Source organism: Pan troglodytes, chromosome 2 (genome assembly GCF_028858775.2).
Source record: "Pan troglodytes isolate AG18354 chromosome 2, NHGRI_mPanTro3-v2.0_pri, whole genome shotgun sequence".
NCBI lineage: Eukaryota > Metazoa > Chordata > Mammalia > Primates > Hominidae > Pan > Pan troglodytes.
The window spans coordinates 41,960,463-41,975,080 of NC_086015.1; the positions used below are offsets into that span (position 1 = coordinate 41,960,463).

General features: G+C 42.6%; 1 protein-coding gene and 1 non-coding gene across 2 annotated transcripts in view; both read left to right on the plus strand.

The window, feature by feature from the left end:
- CTDSPL (CTD small phosphatase like) overlaps positions 1–14,618 on the plus strand; it is a 118,885-nt gene that overhangs the window by 93,009 nt on the left and 11,258 nt on the right. The window contains 2 exon segments of the mRNA XM_063805579.1: positions 9,451–9,552; positions 12,696–12,752. Of these exon segments, the coding sequence (XP_063661649.1) occupies positions 9,451–9,552; positions 12,696–12,752 (159 nt within the window).
- MIR26A-1 (microRNA mir-26a-1) lies at positions 14,274–14,350 on the plus strand. Its single transcript, NR_031996.1, has one exon. It is a non-coding gene; the product is annotated as a microRNA mir-26a-1 (primary transcript).

The window sequence follows — 14,618 nt, forward strand, 5'->3', positions numbered from 1 at the left end:
TTATCCAGCCCAGAATGTCACTAGTGCTGAGGTTGAGAAACCCTACTCTGAAGTGACCCAGCCAGGTATGGCAGCACACACCTATAGTCCCAGCTACTCAGGAGGCTGAGGCAGGAGGATGGCTTGAGCCAGGAGTTTGAGGCCGCAGTGAGCTGTGATCACACCACTGCATTCCAACCTGGGTGACAGAGCAAGACCCCATCTGTAAAGTAAAATAAAATAAAAATAAGGAGACCCAAATAGGCTATGAGCTTCTGGTTAAAATCTCCTCCACCAAATACTATGCAGCCGTAAAAAAGAAGAAGTCATGTCATTTGCAGCAACATGGATGGAGCTGGAGGCCATTAATCTAAGCAAACTAATGCAGGAACAGAAAACCAAATACCGCACGTTCTCACTTATAAGTGAGAGCTAAACACTGAATACTCATGGACAACAAAGGGAACAACAGACACTGGGGCCTACTTGAGGGTGGAGGTTAGAAGGAGGGTGAGGATGAAAAGACTATCTCTTGGGTACAATGCGTATTACCTGGGTGATGAAATAATCTGTGCATTAAACCCCCATGACATGCGATTTACCTATATAACAAACCTGCACATGTACCCTGAACCTAAAATAAAAGTTTTTTTAAAGTATGTCCTCCGCCAAGTATGTCTGTAGGGGCAGTGACCTACTCTTGAGTCCCTGTATTAGGAATAATATTATTTAAGAGCTTCTGAAATGAATTTATCTGTGCAAGTTCTTGAAAACTTTGATTTATTTGATTGCATTGTCTGTTGGAGAGCAGCATAGCTCTGCCTTGAGTGATGTCAGAAGGAAGCTTAAAATCCTTAAGACAAGCCGGAAATCTGAAAAAGGAAGGAACTGTGGAGATCATCTCAAGAGGAAATGATACTTGCTCTTATGCTGCAGAGGTGATGACTAGGGGTTGGAGATAATCAAGAAGTTGCTAAATAGTTCTTAGTGTCAAAACAGAGCTCAGAAAGGTGCCAGGCAGCTGCCATTGCCAGCCATCAGGTTTGGCCCCTTCACGTGAGACCTCATTATCACTGTAACCCTCTTAATAAAAATGGACACATCTTTTCACAAATCCTTCAGTGTACAAGGCATGAAGCAGTGCATTGCCTTATTAGGCCATCTAAAAAAGAAGAAACAGAAACTGGAAATGCTCAGTGGAAATAAACTTTTTTATTAGCATTTCTTAACAATGCTATAATGAAGTGTTTCCATCAATTAGGTTTGGAATGGCTGGCATTTGGGGCTGAGGAATATTTGAGGCCTTTCCTTGGGGCCTAGGTTTTCTTAACACTCCCTGTGAATACAGGTTGTGTTTCCCTTAAAGGAAAGCTATCCCCTTGTCTGTTGCCTGGGAGGGAACTTCTTGTACCTTGCCTTGTCCCCTCTCCCCAGTCTTCCCCTGGGGAGCTCCTGGAATGACCAGGGGGTCATTGTAATCTGGTGAACATGTCTCTCATTCCCTGCATATGATATTGACTTAGTCTTTTTAGGGAAAAACTTGCTTAAAAGAAAAAACAAACAGTTTTTAGAGGGAATCAAGGATTAAAGTATGAGTTTTTATTTTTGTTTTTTAATTAAGGATTGAATTCCTGGGAGTAAGGGAGGTGCTATTTAAATACACAAAATGGTTTGTGAGTCTCAGGAGCCCAGCCTGGCTTGTTGGGAGAGCAGGTGTCTGGGAGACAGAAGGAGCCTCATGCCTTAACTGTGGAAAATTTTCAGGTTCCCCCTGTTGATTAAACACCACCAAGGTACAGAGAATGGCAGATCATGCAGCTGCTGTGCTCAAGAGGGCTTTGAAGTTTCTTTTGAGAATATGATCTTCTCTTCAAACCTGACAATGATTTTTTTTTTCTTTTTCCTCAGGGTGACCAGAGGCAGGTCATTCCCATACCAAGTGTATGTATATTTATCTAATTTTATTTACTGAAACAGTCATAAAATCTTGTGGCTTTGGGCCTGCTTATATAAAGGATTTTTTTTTAATGTTATTGCTTATGGTGAGTTTATCATGTGGTATAAACAGCTCTGTTCTGTTAAAAAGAAAACTGAAGCTGCATTTTAAACTGTGAGCAGGAAGTTCTGTACAGAGACAGTTTCCTTTCTCAGGAACAGCAGGGCAGCCAGCTCCATTAACCTAATTCTCATTTTTCCTTTCTCTCTGGGAAGGACCTCCAAGCTGAACAAGCTGAGGTTGCTCAGAGGCCTCACCCACACCCCACTATCTTAGCCTCAACTCCATAGATTGGCGGGAACATTGTTTTGCCCAGACCCAGTTCTTTGCAGCAGATTCAGTCCCAGTGGAACTGGGCTCACCAAGCCCACGTCCCAGGTGACCAGACTGTTTCTAACTTATCGGTGGTAGCATGGCTGTAGCTCCGAGATCAGAGAAGTCACCGTAACTATATTCTCGGGACTTGCAGGACCCATCCCACAGGCCTGCTGTGCTGCAACTCTGCCCCAGCTGGGCGCTCCCTGAGGCCACCCCCACTTCTGTTGTCATCCCTGAAATTTGTTCCACCCCAGCACCGTCCTGCACCAGCCACCCCTCAGCCATCCGCTGTCCTGGCTGTCCCTTCTCTTCCTCCTGCTCTGCCAGCAGAGCCACCCAGCCTGAGGCCAGTCAGTAAGAAGTAAACTGAAGACCGACTCCCAAAAGAAATTTACAGTTGAGATGCCTGTATCAAACAAGACCTTTCAAATAGTCTTATGTCCTTAGAGAAGGATTTAGGTTTCAAAATGTGTCTATAAATTAATTTTTTAGTCTGTAAAGATGATCAGATTCAGATTACTTGATTCAAATGTGTTCATCTCTCTTTCCTTGGAGTTTTTCACATGTTTTCTGGGAACATACAATAGACACAGCAATCTTACATAGAAAGGAGTAGATGGATTTCACGTGTGCAGGTTGACTCCAAAGGCTTTGGTAGTACATGTCACTTACAAATTGCCCAAAAAGTTTACAGTAATTTCATTTTTCTCAAAACTCTAACTCTTCATTGACTAATGCGTTGCAAGAGTCTGTGTAGTGATTCTGACTTTGCTTATGTGCCTGAGGGTTGGGTTTTGTTGAGAAAACTGGCTTTGATGAAAAAGATTGACCTAGCAGCACAACTTTTTATCCAGAGTTTGAGGAAGATGCTCAGCAGAGTTAATACCAGAAGACTCTTTAACCTTTATATAAAGTAGTTTTTGACATATTTTTTTCCTGCAGAGGTACCTACATTAAATGATGGCAGGTAGCATCTCTCCTTCCACCTTCAATATCACTATTACTGTTTTTTCTTAAAGCTAATTGGCAGCCACGTGCAAAGTTAAGTGCAGAACAAAAGCACTTGTCAGTATAAAAACCCCACTGAAGAAACGGACCCTTTTCCCACAAATCTAGATTCAGCCATGTATAGAATTCTGGAATAAGATAAACAAGAAGAAAATTCCTTATGTAATTGATCCTAATGATAGATCAATAAACTGCTGACTGTGTCCTACATGTGAGATGTTGGGTCAGGCCATGTGAACCTATGAACTATCTTGCCCAAAGAAACAGCCAAGCTAAAGGAACTTGCACTTTTGAATGATGACTTCCAGAAAAGCATTTCCACTAGTGAGCACAGTGTGATTTCCACTGACTGCTTAGCATATAGGACTGATCCCAGTCCATCCGGGCCAGCTCAGCTCTGGAATCAAGTCTTGGGAGCCCCTGCAAAATCTGCACCTACCTGAAAAGGCCCCAGGTTGCATAAGCAGCGTGGTTCTGGCCTTTCTGGACCTCAGGGGGACCTGGTCAGTGCTGGGAGCCCTGAGAGCTTAGGGTGCCATACATAGGAGCAGAAATCTGGGCTTGTGCTGAGCCTCCAAACCAGATCCCACAACCTCCTGAAAGCTTTCTTCAGGCCCTGAAGGTAAAGAATCCTCTAAGCCTGTGGTGACCAGAGCAGCTGCATCTGGGGTCCCTATCTGTGCCTGTCACCTCACCCCTCTTTTTTCATTCGCATGTTGCTCTGTTTGTATGTGTAGGTTTGGTCTTTTAATTTTTTACTAAACAGTAATTCAAGCTCATGGTTAATTTTTAAATATTGAAGGATTTGGGATTAACACCTGTGGGAATACATACATACACACGTACGTGAAGTTGAAAGATTAAAGCAAAAAGAAAATATCTCTCAATGTAATCCTACTGCCTTCTAGGCAGTACCACTTTTTAATATATGTCATTTATCCTTCCAGAAGTTTTCCAGACAAACACAAACATATTTATATAAATGAAATTGTGTTGTATTCACCATTCTGCAAATTGCTTGTTACTTTCTAACAAGATGCCTTGAACATCTTTCCAAATATTAGTAGGTATATATCTGCCTCATTGTTTTATATTTCATTGATGGCATTTACTTTGTTTCCACTTCTGTGCTATTACAAATATTTCTCTTAAAAATATCCTCTTTTCTGTGTGCTTATGGACTTGTGTGATAGTTCTTTGTGATCAGTTTCTATTTGTGGAAATGCTAGGTCAAAGGATATATTTTACAGTATTGGTACATTAAAGCCAAATTATCCTCCAAAAGCTTATGCTAATTTACATTCTCATGAAGTATCTATGAGAGTGCCTCATACCCTTACTGAAAATGATAATCAAATGTTTCAATCTTTGCTAATCTGAAAATAAAGAATAGTATCAGGCCAGGCGCAGTGGCTCACGCCTATAACCCAAGCACTTGGAGAGGCCGAGGAGGGCAGATGGCTTTAGCTCAGAAGTTCGCGACCAGCCTGGGCAACATGGTGAAACCCCATCTCTATAAAATATACACAAAATTAACTGGGCATGGTGGCCGGGCGCGGTGGCTCACACCTGTAATCCCACCGAGGCCGAGGTGGGCGGATCACCTGAGATCAGGAGTTCCAGACCAGCCTGACCAACATGGAGAAACCCCATCTCTACTGAAAATACAAAATTAGGCTGGGTGTGGTGGCTCATGCCTGGAATCCCAGCATTTTGGGAGGCTGAGGTGGGCAGATCACCTGAGGTCGGGAGTTCGAGACCAGCCTGACCAACTTGGAGAAACCCCATTTCTACTAAAAATACAAAATTAGCTGGGTGTGGTGGCACATGCCGGTAATCCCAGCTACTCAGGAGGCTGAGGCAGGAGAATCACTTGAACCCGGGAGGTGGAGGTTGCGGTGTGCTGAGATCATGCCATTGCACTCCAGCCTGGGCAACAAGAGCAAAAAAAACTCTGTCTCAAAAAAAAAAAAAAAAATATATATATATATATATATATACACACACACACACACACAATTAGCTGGGTGTGGTGGTGCATGCCTTTAATCCCAGCTAACTTGGGAGGCTGAGGCAGGAGAATCACTTGAACCCGGGAGGCGGAGGTTGCAGTGAGCCAGGATCGCACCATTGCACTCCAGCCTGGGCAACAAGAGCAAAACTCGGTCTCAAAAAAAAAAAAGAAAAAAAAAATTAATCAGGCATGGTAGTGCATGCCTGTAGTCCCAGCTACTTGGGAAGATCACTTGAGCCCGGTAGGCGGAGGTTGCAGTGAGTTGAGATGGCACCACTGCACTCCAGCCTGGGCTACAGAGCCAGACCCTGTCTCAAAAACAAAACAAAACAAAACAAAGATTGGTATCAGTTTATTACTTTGATTTGCATTTCTTTGTCAATGAGTTTGAACAGCTTTTCACAAGTTCATTGGCTATCTTTCTTCTTCTCTATTCATTTCCTGTAGTTTTTTATGCTGTGTTGCTTGTCGTTTTAAATTTTAAGGAAATTAATACTTCTCCCCAAATGTATGATATATCTTTTGGCCTTTTTTGTTTATAATTATTTTGGCCACAAGGAAGTTTTAGTTTTATATAAGTAAATATTAATATCATCCTTCATGCTCCTTGATTTTATATTTTCTTCTAGTATTTTAATAGTTTTTAATAGTTTCACCATTATACCTTTAAATCTTTGATCCATTTGGAATGTATGTTGGTGTAAGGCATGAAGTAGGAAGCTATGTTTTTTTCCAAGTGGCTACTCAGTTGTCCCAGCACCATTTATTGAGTAATCATGTTTTGCACGCGTATTGGAAATGACATCTTTATCCTTACCATTAGTATCATTCATCTCCCAACTATGAGCCAGGATTTAGGGCCTTCCTTAGTGGGAAGCTTCATGGGCTGTTTGGTGAACGTCGGGTATTGAAGTATTAGGAAAAGATGCAGAGGGAACGAAAGTTTGAAACTGCTGAAGTATGGGTGGTCATGAATTGAGGTGAGCACTCGAATGCCTTGGCCCCAGTGAGGAACGCCACTGAGGCTGTGTCCTGAGTCCTACCGATCCCATACTTTTGCTTAAATTACACAGCACACAGATGCTCACAAACATGAGGCTGGCAGTGTAACCGAGCCATAAAAATGCTGAAAGGGGAGAGGATTTGTTTTCTAACAGCTATGTTTCTATGCTATTTGCCTAAGGCTTTTAATACAGCAATAGTACACTTCTTTCCACGAAAACATTATGAAGAACATACAAGCAGGACAGCTATTCTAATTAAAAGCAGTCTAGAGTTCCTCTTGCTCCCCTCCTGCGTTAGGCCCTGACATCCACCTGGAGCTCTGAGGGCTTGAGGAGCACAGCGTGCAGACCTTAAGCCTGAGAAATCTTAAGTAAGGAAACAATAATCCAATGTACCAGGAAGAGGTACTACATCTGTAAGATTTATGAGAGTTTGTGGGGTGGGCACTCCAAGAGGAAATAAGCTTGGTGTTAACTATTCATGGCTGCCAGTTCTCTGCCAAGGACAGGAAATTTCAGATTTACTCCCAGGAAAGGAACAGGAATGAATACCATTCCCCAACCGTGGATGGCAAGCCGTGGTCCCTTCCTCCTCCACCCACCCCCCGGCAATGCTCTTTGTGTACATTTGAGCAAGTCATTTTGTATAAGAAAGACCTTTCTTGATGTGACTGGTATTTCTCTTGTTCTTCAGCTTTATGAAGACTTCAGAGAAAACTTGGTGCAGGACATTTCTTAGTTAATGATTCAAGCATCACCTGAACAGATCAATTGAAGTAACAAAGCACTGTGTATTGTCATTATATAGCATCCTTACATTTCCAAGGATGCAGCTGTCCCAAAGAATTCTTACCCATGGGCTGAAGAATTTGCATTAATCTAAAGCCAAGCTCTCAGGGAAGCTGTGTGCATTTAGGAAACAGCAGAGGATTAATGGAACCTCCTAGCCTGTTGCCTCCCAACTTGGCCTTGTTTCCTGCAGCACAAATTAAAATCAATTGCTTGCTTAATATGAGTCTCACCCTTCTCCATCTTTTCTCTCTTAGATCGTACCATGAGGGGTTTTACTTACTGTTAACTTTTCTCTCTTAGATTGCACCATGAGGGGTTTTACTTACTGTTAAAGAATGCTTGTAAAGTGTGGGTTAACTGTGCTAAGAAAGTAATCTTTATTCTTGGGTTTGGAAAATGAACCACTTTTAGCAGATCTTTGATGTTTTCAGAGATGCTAGGGTTAGAATTTCCAGATCCTTATTTTCCAGGCTAACAATTAAATTAATAAGTTAAAACATTTTAGTAGTTTATAAACGCATAGGAAAAGGACTGGATAGACACTAATGTCAAAAGGGAGACATAGAAAAGAGAATGATTGTGTTTTACTCTCATGTCTATAATCTTTACAATGAGAATGTGTTTTATATTAAATAGTTGTGTAATAAAAATTCAAACAAATTTTATTCTGGTCACAAGCATGCTTTCTGCTCTGTCCCAGACAACAAAAATGACCCACATTCTCCCTACTATGTTCACTTAGCTCATCACACTCTGCCTTTTTAAAACACCTTTTGATACAAAACTTTTTGCAAATTTAATTTTTTAAAAATAACCTGCTGATTCACTGGTTTGTAATAGAGGACAGAGTCCTTTCTAGATCCTCGAATTTCGTGCCTATCTCCAAGGCACATCCCCACATCCCGTCACAGTGCTGCAGGATTAGGGAGGATTGCTTCCAGCTGAAAGAGATGGGAGGCCGTAAAGGCTCTTTCTTCTGGATGACGTTGGAAAGGAAGAAACATGGAGTTAGAAATGCTTATGTCTCCACACGTAGCCTCTTCCTGGGCAACCCTGGACAGTCTCTGTCTGCCAAGGTGATCATTGTACTTGCAAATTTACCTAACCTGTTGACTGCCTGTGTTACATTTACTATTGAACCAGCTAAAGTTCAAAATTAACTTTTGATCACTGACTTTCAGTTTGAACCAAAAAAATAAAAAGAGGAAATAGCCACGTAAAAGGAAATACAGCTTGATTTCATTTTTTTCTTGTTTTATTTGATGAATTAAATTGTCCATTCTTCAGGGGCTCAGAATAGATATTTCCTTTTGTTTTGTATCAAATATTAAAGAGAGTTTGACCTTCTTTGCAGGTCAGAAAATTAATTAGTTAACTCTGGATATTGAATATGCCACAAAGTATCCTAAAATACTTCAGATCATTTCTAGAATGAGGCAAGGCCTAAAGAAATAAATCCTCTAAATCGAGTGAGGTTGGCCAAAGATACCTAGCATTTTATGGTTGGCTGAAGATACCCAGCATTTTATTAACTCTTTATGACTTCTTTATCACGAGATTTGAGTCACCTGCTACTAAGACACGTAAATAGATTGTTTGGTCAACACACAACATGTGGATTAAAGTATAACTTTCAGAGGCAGAGAATCCAAGGGGTAAAAATACCACATTTGCTCAGTATTCTACCACAGTGCGGTGGCACAAGGTGGCACTGTACCTGGATTAGTCTTATTTCTGTTTCCTAGTGTTGGGGGTAACTCTGGACTGCATTATGCTGGTGGGCCTATAGTTTGTCTTCAAGTTTTTAAAAAATCTCAGTCACTAAAAAAAAAAAAAAATCTGTAGTTCCAACATAGCTCTAAAATCTACTTATGTGCCACAGTGAATTTCAGGCAAAATATGACCCCACGAAACAGACCTCCATTGTGACAGTACCTATTATAATTAAATACTCATTATTGTGTAATCCATTTTAATAATAACTGTAGCCACCAATATATGTGTGAGGCAAAATGCTGGGCATTTTATTGCCATTATAACTGATAACAACAACCTTTCATGGTAGGTATTACTATCCCAATTTACAACCAAGAAAGTGACAGAGCTGATGATTGAAACCAGGTTTGTCTGGTTCCAAAGCCTAGGACTTCATAGCAGTCATTCAGATCGTGGCACCGTATTTGATAAAACTTTAGGTGCAAACTACTTATTCCTAGTGTTCTTAATAAAAGCCCATTATACGCTTGACCAGGCATTTAAATGTTTGAAAGTAGTATAATGCAATACTGATTGGTTTGTCTTTTACGTAAATGTAATACTGATTTATTTTTCCCCTTTAGCCACCAGCTAAGTACCTTCTTCCAGAGGTGACGGTGCTTGACTATGGAAAGAAATGTGTGGTCATTGATTTAGATGAAACATTGGTGCACAGTTCGTTTAAGGTAAATCAACATAAAAAAACAATCCATGATCTTTGTGATTTGATAACAATTGTATTGGAAAAGGGAAAACAAAAAGGATGAAAGCTTATGGTGGTTAGTGTGTGACTTCACTCTTCATGTAGAAATCCCAGGAGCTGCTTATTAACCCAGGTGAACATTAACTAAAGTAGTTGAATATTAACATAATTAGTTTGGAAAGAAAACACTAAGCTACCAACATCACTGGGACCTCATTCTTAGGAGGTTTGCATTTTCCAATGCTGTAACCGCTGCAGAAATACTTTTCAGGTGGCACAAGGCACTCAGTGCCCCCAGGATACTGTTTATATTTGTCAAGATGACCAGAGTGCTATGTGTTTTATTGGGAGGGGGAAGGGAGTCTCTGTTGGAAACTGTCAAATGACCTGGTATCATGGAGATTTTCCCAGATTGATTTTTGAAAGATGTCCAACTCTGAAGAAGACTTCCAGACTTCAGGGCATCTGAACAGATTCAGCCATTTAATTTGAGCATCTTCATGACAAGAAGTGGCTGGGGTTTTTTGCAAGCTTCACAGCTAAATGAGTACCCACCTTCAGGACTTCCCTCCTGAAGGGTGTGGAGGTCAGACACTCTTCCTTCCTGTCACCTTCCCTGATCTCCATCTTCCTGCTGGAAAAACAGCAGAAACGGGCTCCATGCAGGAAGAGCTGTGGCGACACTGTTAAGAAATGAGTTAGTTAACCATTTTTTTTTGACATGAAATAAATTGTATAAAAGAGGCAAATGATGAAAAGTTTGGAAATAGGAGATTGGTGTTTTGGGGAGAAGAAGCAGGTATTTAGGATTCTGGTCTTGTTTTCCTTGGATTATTTCTGGTAATGGGACTGCTCTATCATTGTACTGCATTCCTCTTTCCCCCACCAGCCTGGGACTCCCCTTCACTGAGAGACATGAAGGTCACCATCCATGATGGGGCATGTGTCTCACATGAACCATAGTCATTCCTTACAAGTTGTAGGAAGCAGAAGAGCTGTCAAATGTGCCCAAACACCTTTCTACCAGAAACATCCTTCTTTGTTCTTCTCACTAAACAGAGACCTTTCTGGTAGGACAAAGCCAGAAAATTGTCTTTGAGTCCTTTGAAGAGTGGAGAAGAGACCACACTGACCTCTAGCAGTGAGAAATTGCCTTGTTCTGGCTACTGGGGCATGCAGGGACCACCTCATTCCCTAGCACTTGAGGACCAGCCCCTTCCATAGTTGGTCCAGGGGATATGGTGACCTTGTGTCCCAGCTTAACCCTAGATAGCATTGGAAGCCATTTCTCCCCCATGGGCAAGTTGCTCAGGACTTTTCCAAGTCTCTGTGAAGGAAAGCCCTTCAGAGCAGGGGTCGGTTGCCACCACAGCATAGAGAACTCCCTCCCAAGCAACTGTGGGAGTGTAGGCAACACTGGCCAGATCACCCGATGTTACTGAGGATTCCTGGCTCCAAAGGCAAGGCCCTGGTAACCCCCAGTGTCTCTAGCACCTGCTTGGAGAGCATTGATGCCACAAGATAATGTGAATGGCATTTCCTCATTTCTTCCCTCCCCTGGCCTGCCTACATTTGCAACCAGAATATTCTTTATGGTTTTTAAACTTCTGGGCATTTCAAAGTCCTTTGAGAATCTGAAAGCTGTGAACCCTCTTCCCTTCAAAAATGTACATTTGTACAATGCATAGGTTCATGGATCCCAAGTGAAGAACCCTAGCTGTAGCAGAGTCTCCTTTATACCAGCAGGAGAGAGGAGAGTAAGGATGGTGCTTGCTGTAAGCTGGGGAATGGTTTTTCTCTTTTTAATATACTCCGTGGAATGTGATTCCATAATCTAATGCCTTGGGAGAGTCTCTTCCTTCAGTCTTTCCTTTTGTTTTTTAGCATGATTCTGATTTTAGTTGTGCAATTATATGATATTAAACTCATCCTTGGCCTTCCAACTCTGGGAGTAAATAAACAGTGATCATAAGCTAAGTGCTTAGTAACGGTGCTATGACCTAGCATTGTCCATGTTTTTTTGTTTTGTTTTTTGTTTTTTAGTTTATATATCAACAAAGAGGGTTTGTGTGTACTGTGATGGGCTTAAAAGCAGACTTCGGTTCAGAGTCTGACCAGACGCTGTACCCCTACCCCTGCCCAGAGGCCACCACACACACCTTCTCCTTCCTTCTGTCTCTCTTCTCTTGTCCAGGGGTTTGCAGGCTGATGATTCAGTTGGGCCTGTTCATTTAAGTAGTTTTGTACCTAATTTGTGGAATTCCATTGAGAACTGTGTGTAAGTTCATCATTGAGAACGTAATGACTGCTGAAGAATCGTATTTGAATTTTAAATGTCATTAATATTGTCAAAGAGTTATTTAAAATATCCAGAAGTTTGTGGGTGTGCTGGATGTTGTGTTCCTTGGAGCGGAGCAGGCATAGGGTGGGCTGGCTCTGTACCCCCACCCAAGGCAGGAGCTGGTGCCAGGCTACCTGGGAGGGCCTGAAATCACTGATTCTCAGTACTGGACTGGGGCCATGGGCATGCATCAGACCCATCACAATAGCTAAGGAAGAGAGGAGAAACTGAGGTCCAAGGAGAGGAAGAGCCTGCCCAAGGGTGTGGCCTGCGGCCTCTGACTTTACCCCTACATGGCCTTGGTACTGTTTTGAGTCCATGTGGCCATCTTCTGCTGAGCAGCCCATCACAGGGCAGCCGCCAGTTGTGGGTCCAAGTGCAAATAGTTTTCCCTCAAGCAGCACTGTCCTCTGAGCCCATTACATGCTCAGCTCCTCCCCCTGGTGGCTAGCAGTGATTCCCCATCACCCCAGCAAGACTCTGGGCAAGAGCTGGAGTTTTCAGGAGCCCCATCCTCTAGCCAGGCAGTGCCACACTTTTTGGTTGAGGCCAGGCAGGTGATATTGGACCAAGATGCTGAAAATGTAATGACATTCACAGTGGAAAATAATGTGCTTTCCTGCTTGTGCTTATTTTAAGGAACCAAGGCATGCTTCATCATCCTCCTCCTGAACTGTTTTTTCCAATAACCAAAACATTGGTCTAGGCAGGCTTTTTTCTTGCTAAAATTTCCAGAGTTTTTTTGTTCCTTCAGACATATTAATTATAGTCTCTTTTTTCTCTAGCCTATTAGTAATGCTGATTTTATTGTTCCGGTTGAAATCGATGGAACTATACATCAGGTAAGAAATTGAAGCTAAATTTGAGTTTCAATTAAGATTTTTTAGTACTTACATTTCCTATGAACTTTATTTCTAAATTCTCATTTCAGTAATAACTTTATTACGGAATCAAAAGGAAGCATACTGTAATAAATACAATGTTTTTCTTTTTTTCACTCCAATGAATTTATTTTATACTGAGATTATAAGGAAACTATAGTCGTAAATATTAGATGCGGTTGCAAGTTCAAATAGTTCTTTGATTTGAATTTCAGAAGTTTCCGTATCCCCCACTGGCCTAGCTTGATGGTCTAATTAACTTCCTTGTGTAATTGCTTTCGGCTACTCTCCTAGCAGGCAACAGGAAAATGCCACAAGTCACCCACTTATGGTGGATTCTCGGGAAAAAGTGTCCATTTTCAATGCCAGCTGCTCCAGACTGATCTTATCATTCCTGCGTCGTTTTCTCCAGAGAATCTTTAGCAAATACCCACCCCAAAAGAAAAAGGGGGAAGGGTGTGAGTTTTCGGATCCGCAGGCTGCTATGAATAAAGATGCCATAGTCAGTTGGCATGCGTCTTCGTTGCTTCTGATTTTTTTTCCTTATCTGCATAAAGCTCTTCCGGAAACAACTTCATTTATGAACAAATTGGGAACATTGTAGGAAAACTAGCTTTAGAGGTTGAAGCTGGGGAGCTTTTGTCAGGTTTTCCACAGGGATGATCTAACCATCTTCCTTGTCAAGTCCAAGGTCTTAAAGGGAGCGTATCTGGCCTGATATCCCAGGAAGGAGACTTTCCTGGTACTTGAGCCACAACGGGATGTCTTTTCTTAGCAATGTCAGTAGTCTTTGGTTCTTGAGTGCAAGGTGTCAGAACTGGAGAAAGCTTGGGAATCAGCTGGTCCAGCTGCCTCATTGTCTAGATGGAGAAACTGAGGCTCCGCCAGGGAAGGGGTTGGTTAAAGGTCATACGATGGGAAGAATTAAAATGAAAATTCCAGTCTCCTGCCTCCTGGCCCAGGGCTCTTTTCCTGATACGCAAGTCCCTTCCCTCCCATGTCCTTGCTTTCTTGCTTATTCTCCAGGACATCCTGCCAGGAAACAGTCCCGGGGAGAGGCAGCTTTTTCCTTAGTGTTTCCACACTTCATGCTTTTAAAAGCCATCACAGAGCCAAAACGGCAGGCACTTGGGCATTTAACATTTGCAAAAGCATCAACTGAATTAACTCAGCATCTGAGAAGCAGTTAAGGCTTCTGCATTTATCATCTTGGCTTGTGTTACATAGTGCTCATGATGAGACAAAGGAGAGGCTGCCCAATGGCATAGCAAGAATTAGGAGAGAAATTAATCCTTCGTACCACGTGACTGTAAGCATGACTGGCCTGCCCACTGCTGACCCATTCTTGCAGGAGCTCCCCCACCCTCCATCTTGGCTGTGCTGTGATATCACAAGGTCCCAGGGCTGGGGTCAGAAATTCTCTCCCGAGGGAATGAAGCCACAGGAGCCAAGAGCAGGAGGACCAAGGCCCTGGCGAAGGCCGTGGCCTCGTTCAAGTAATCCAGGATAGGCTGTGCAGGTCCCAATGGGCCTATTCTTGGTTACTTGCACGGGGACGCGGGCCTGAACGCCGGCATCCGGGCTCAGGACCCCCCTCTCTGCCAGAGGCACCAACACCAGAGTTCACAAATCAGTCTCCTGCCCTTTGCATGTAGCAAAGCTTGCTTTCCAAGCAGGACTCCCAGGGTGACTGAGGACTACAGGCCACACCCGTTTGCTGGCAACGAGGAGTCTTGTGGGCAAAGTGGGAGTCTGCAGCTGTTGCAGCCACAGGCCCTGCCCTCAGCCCTACCCCAGCCTCCCAGCTCCTCAGAGCTGTGCTGGCAC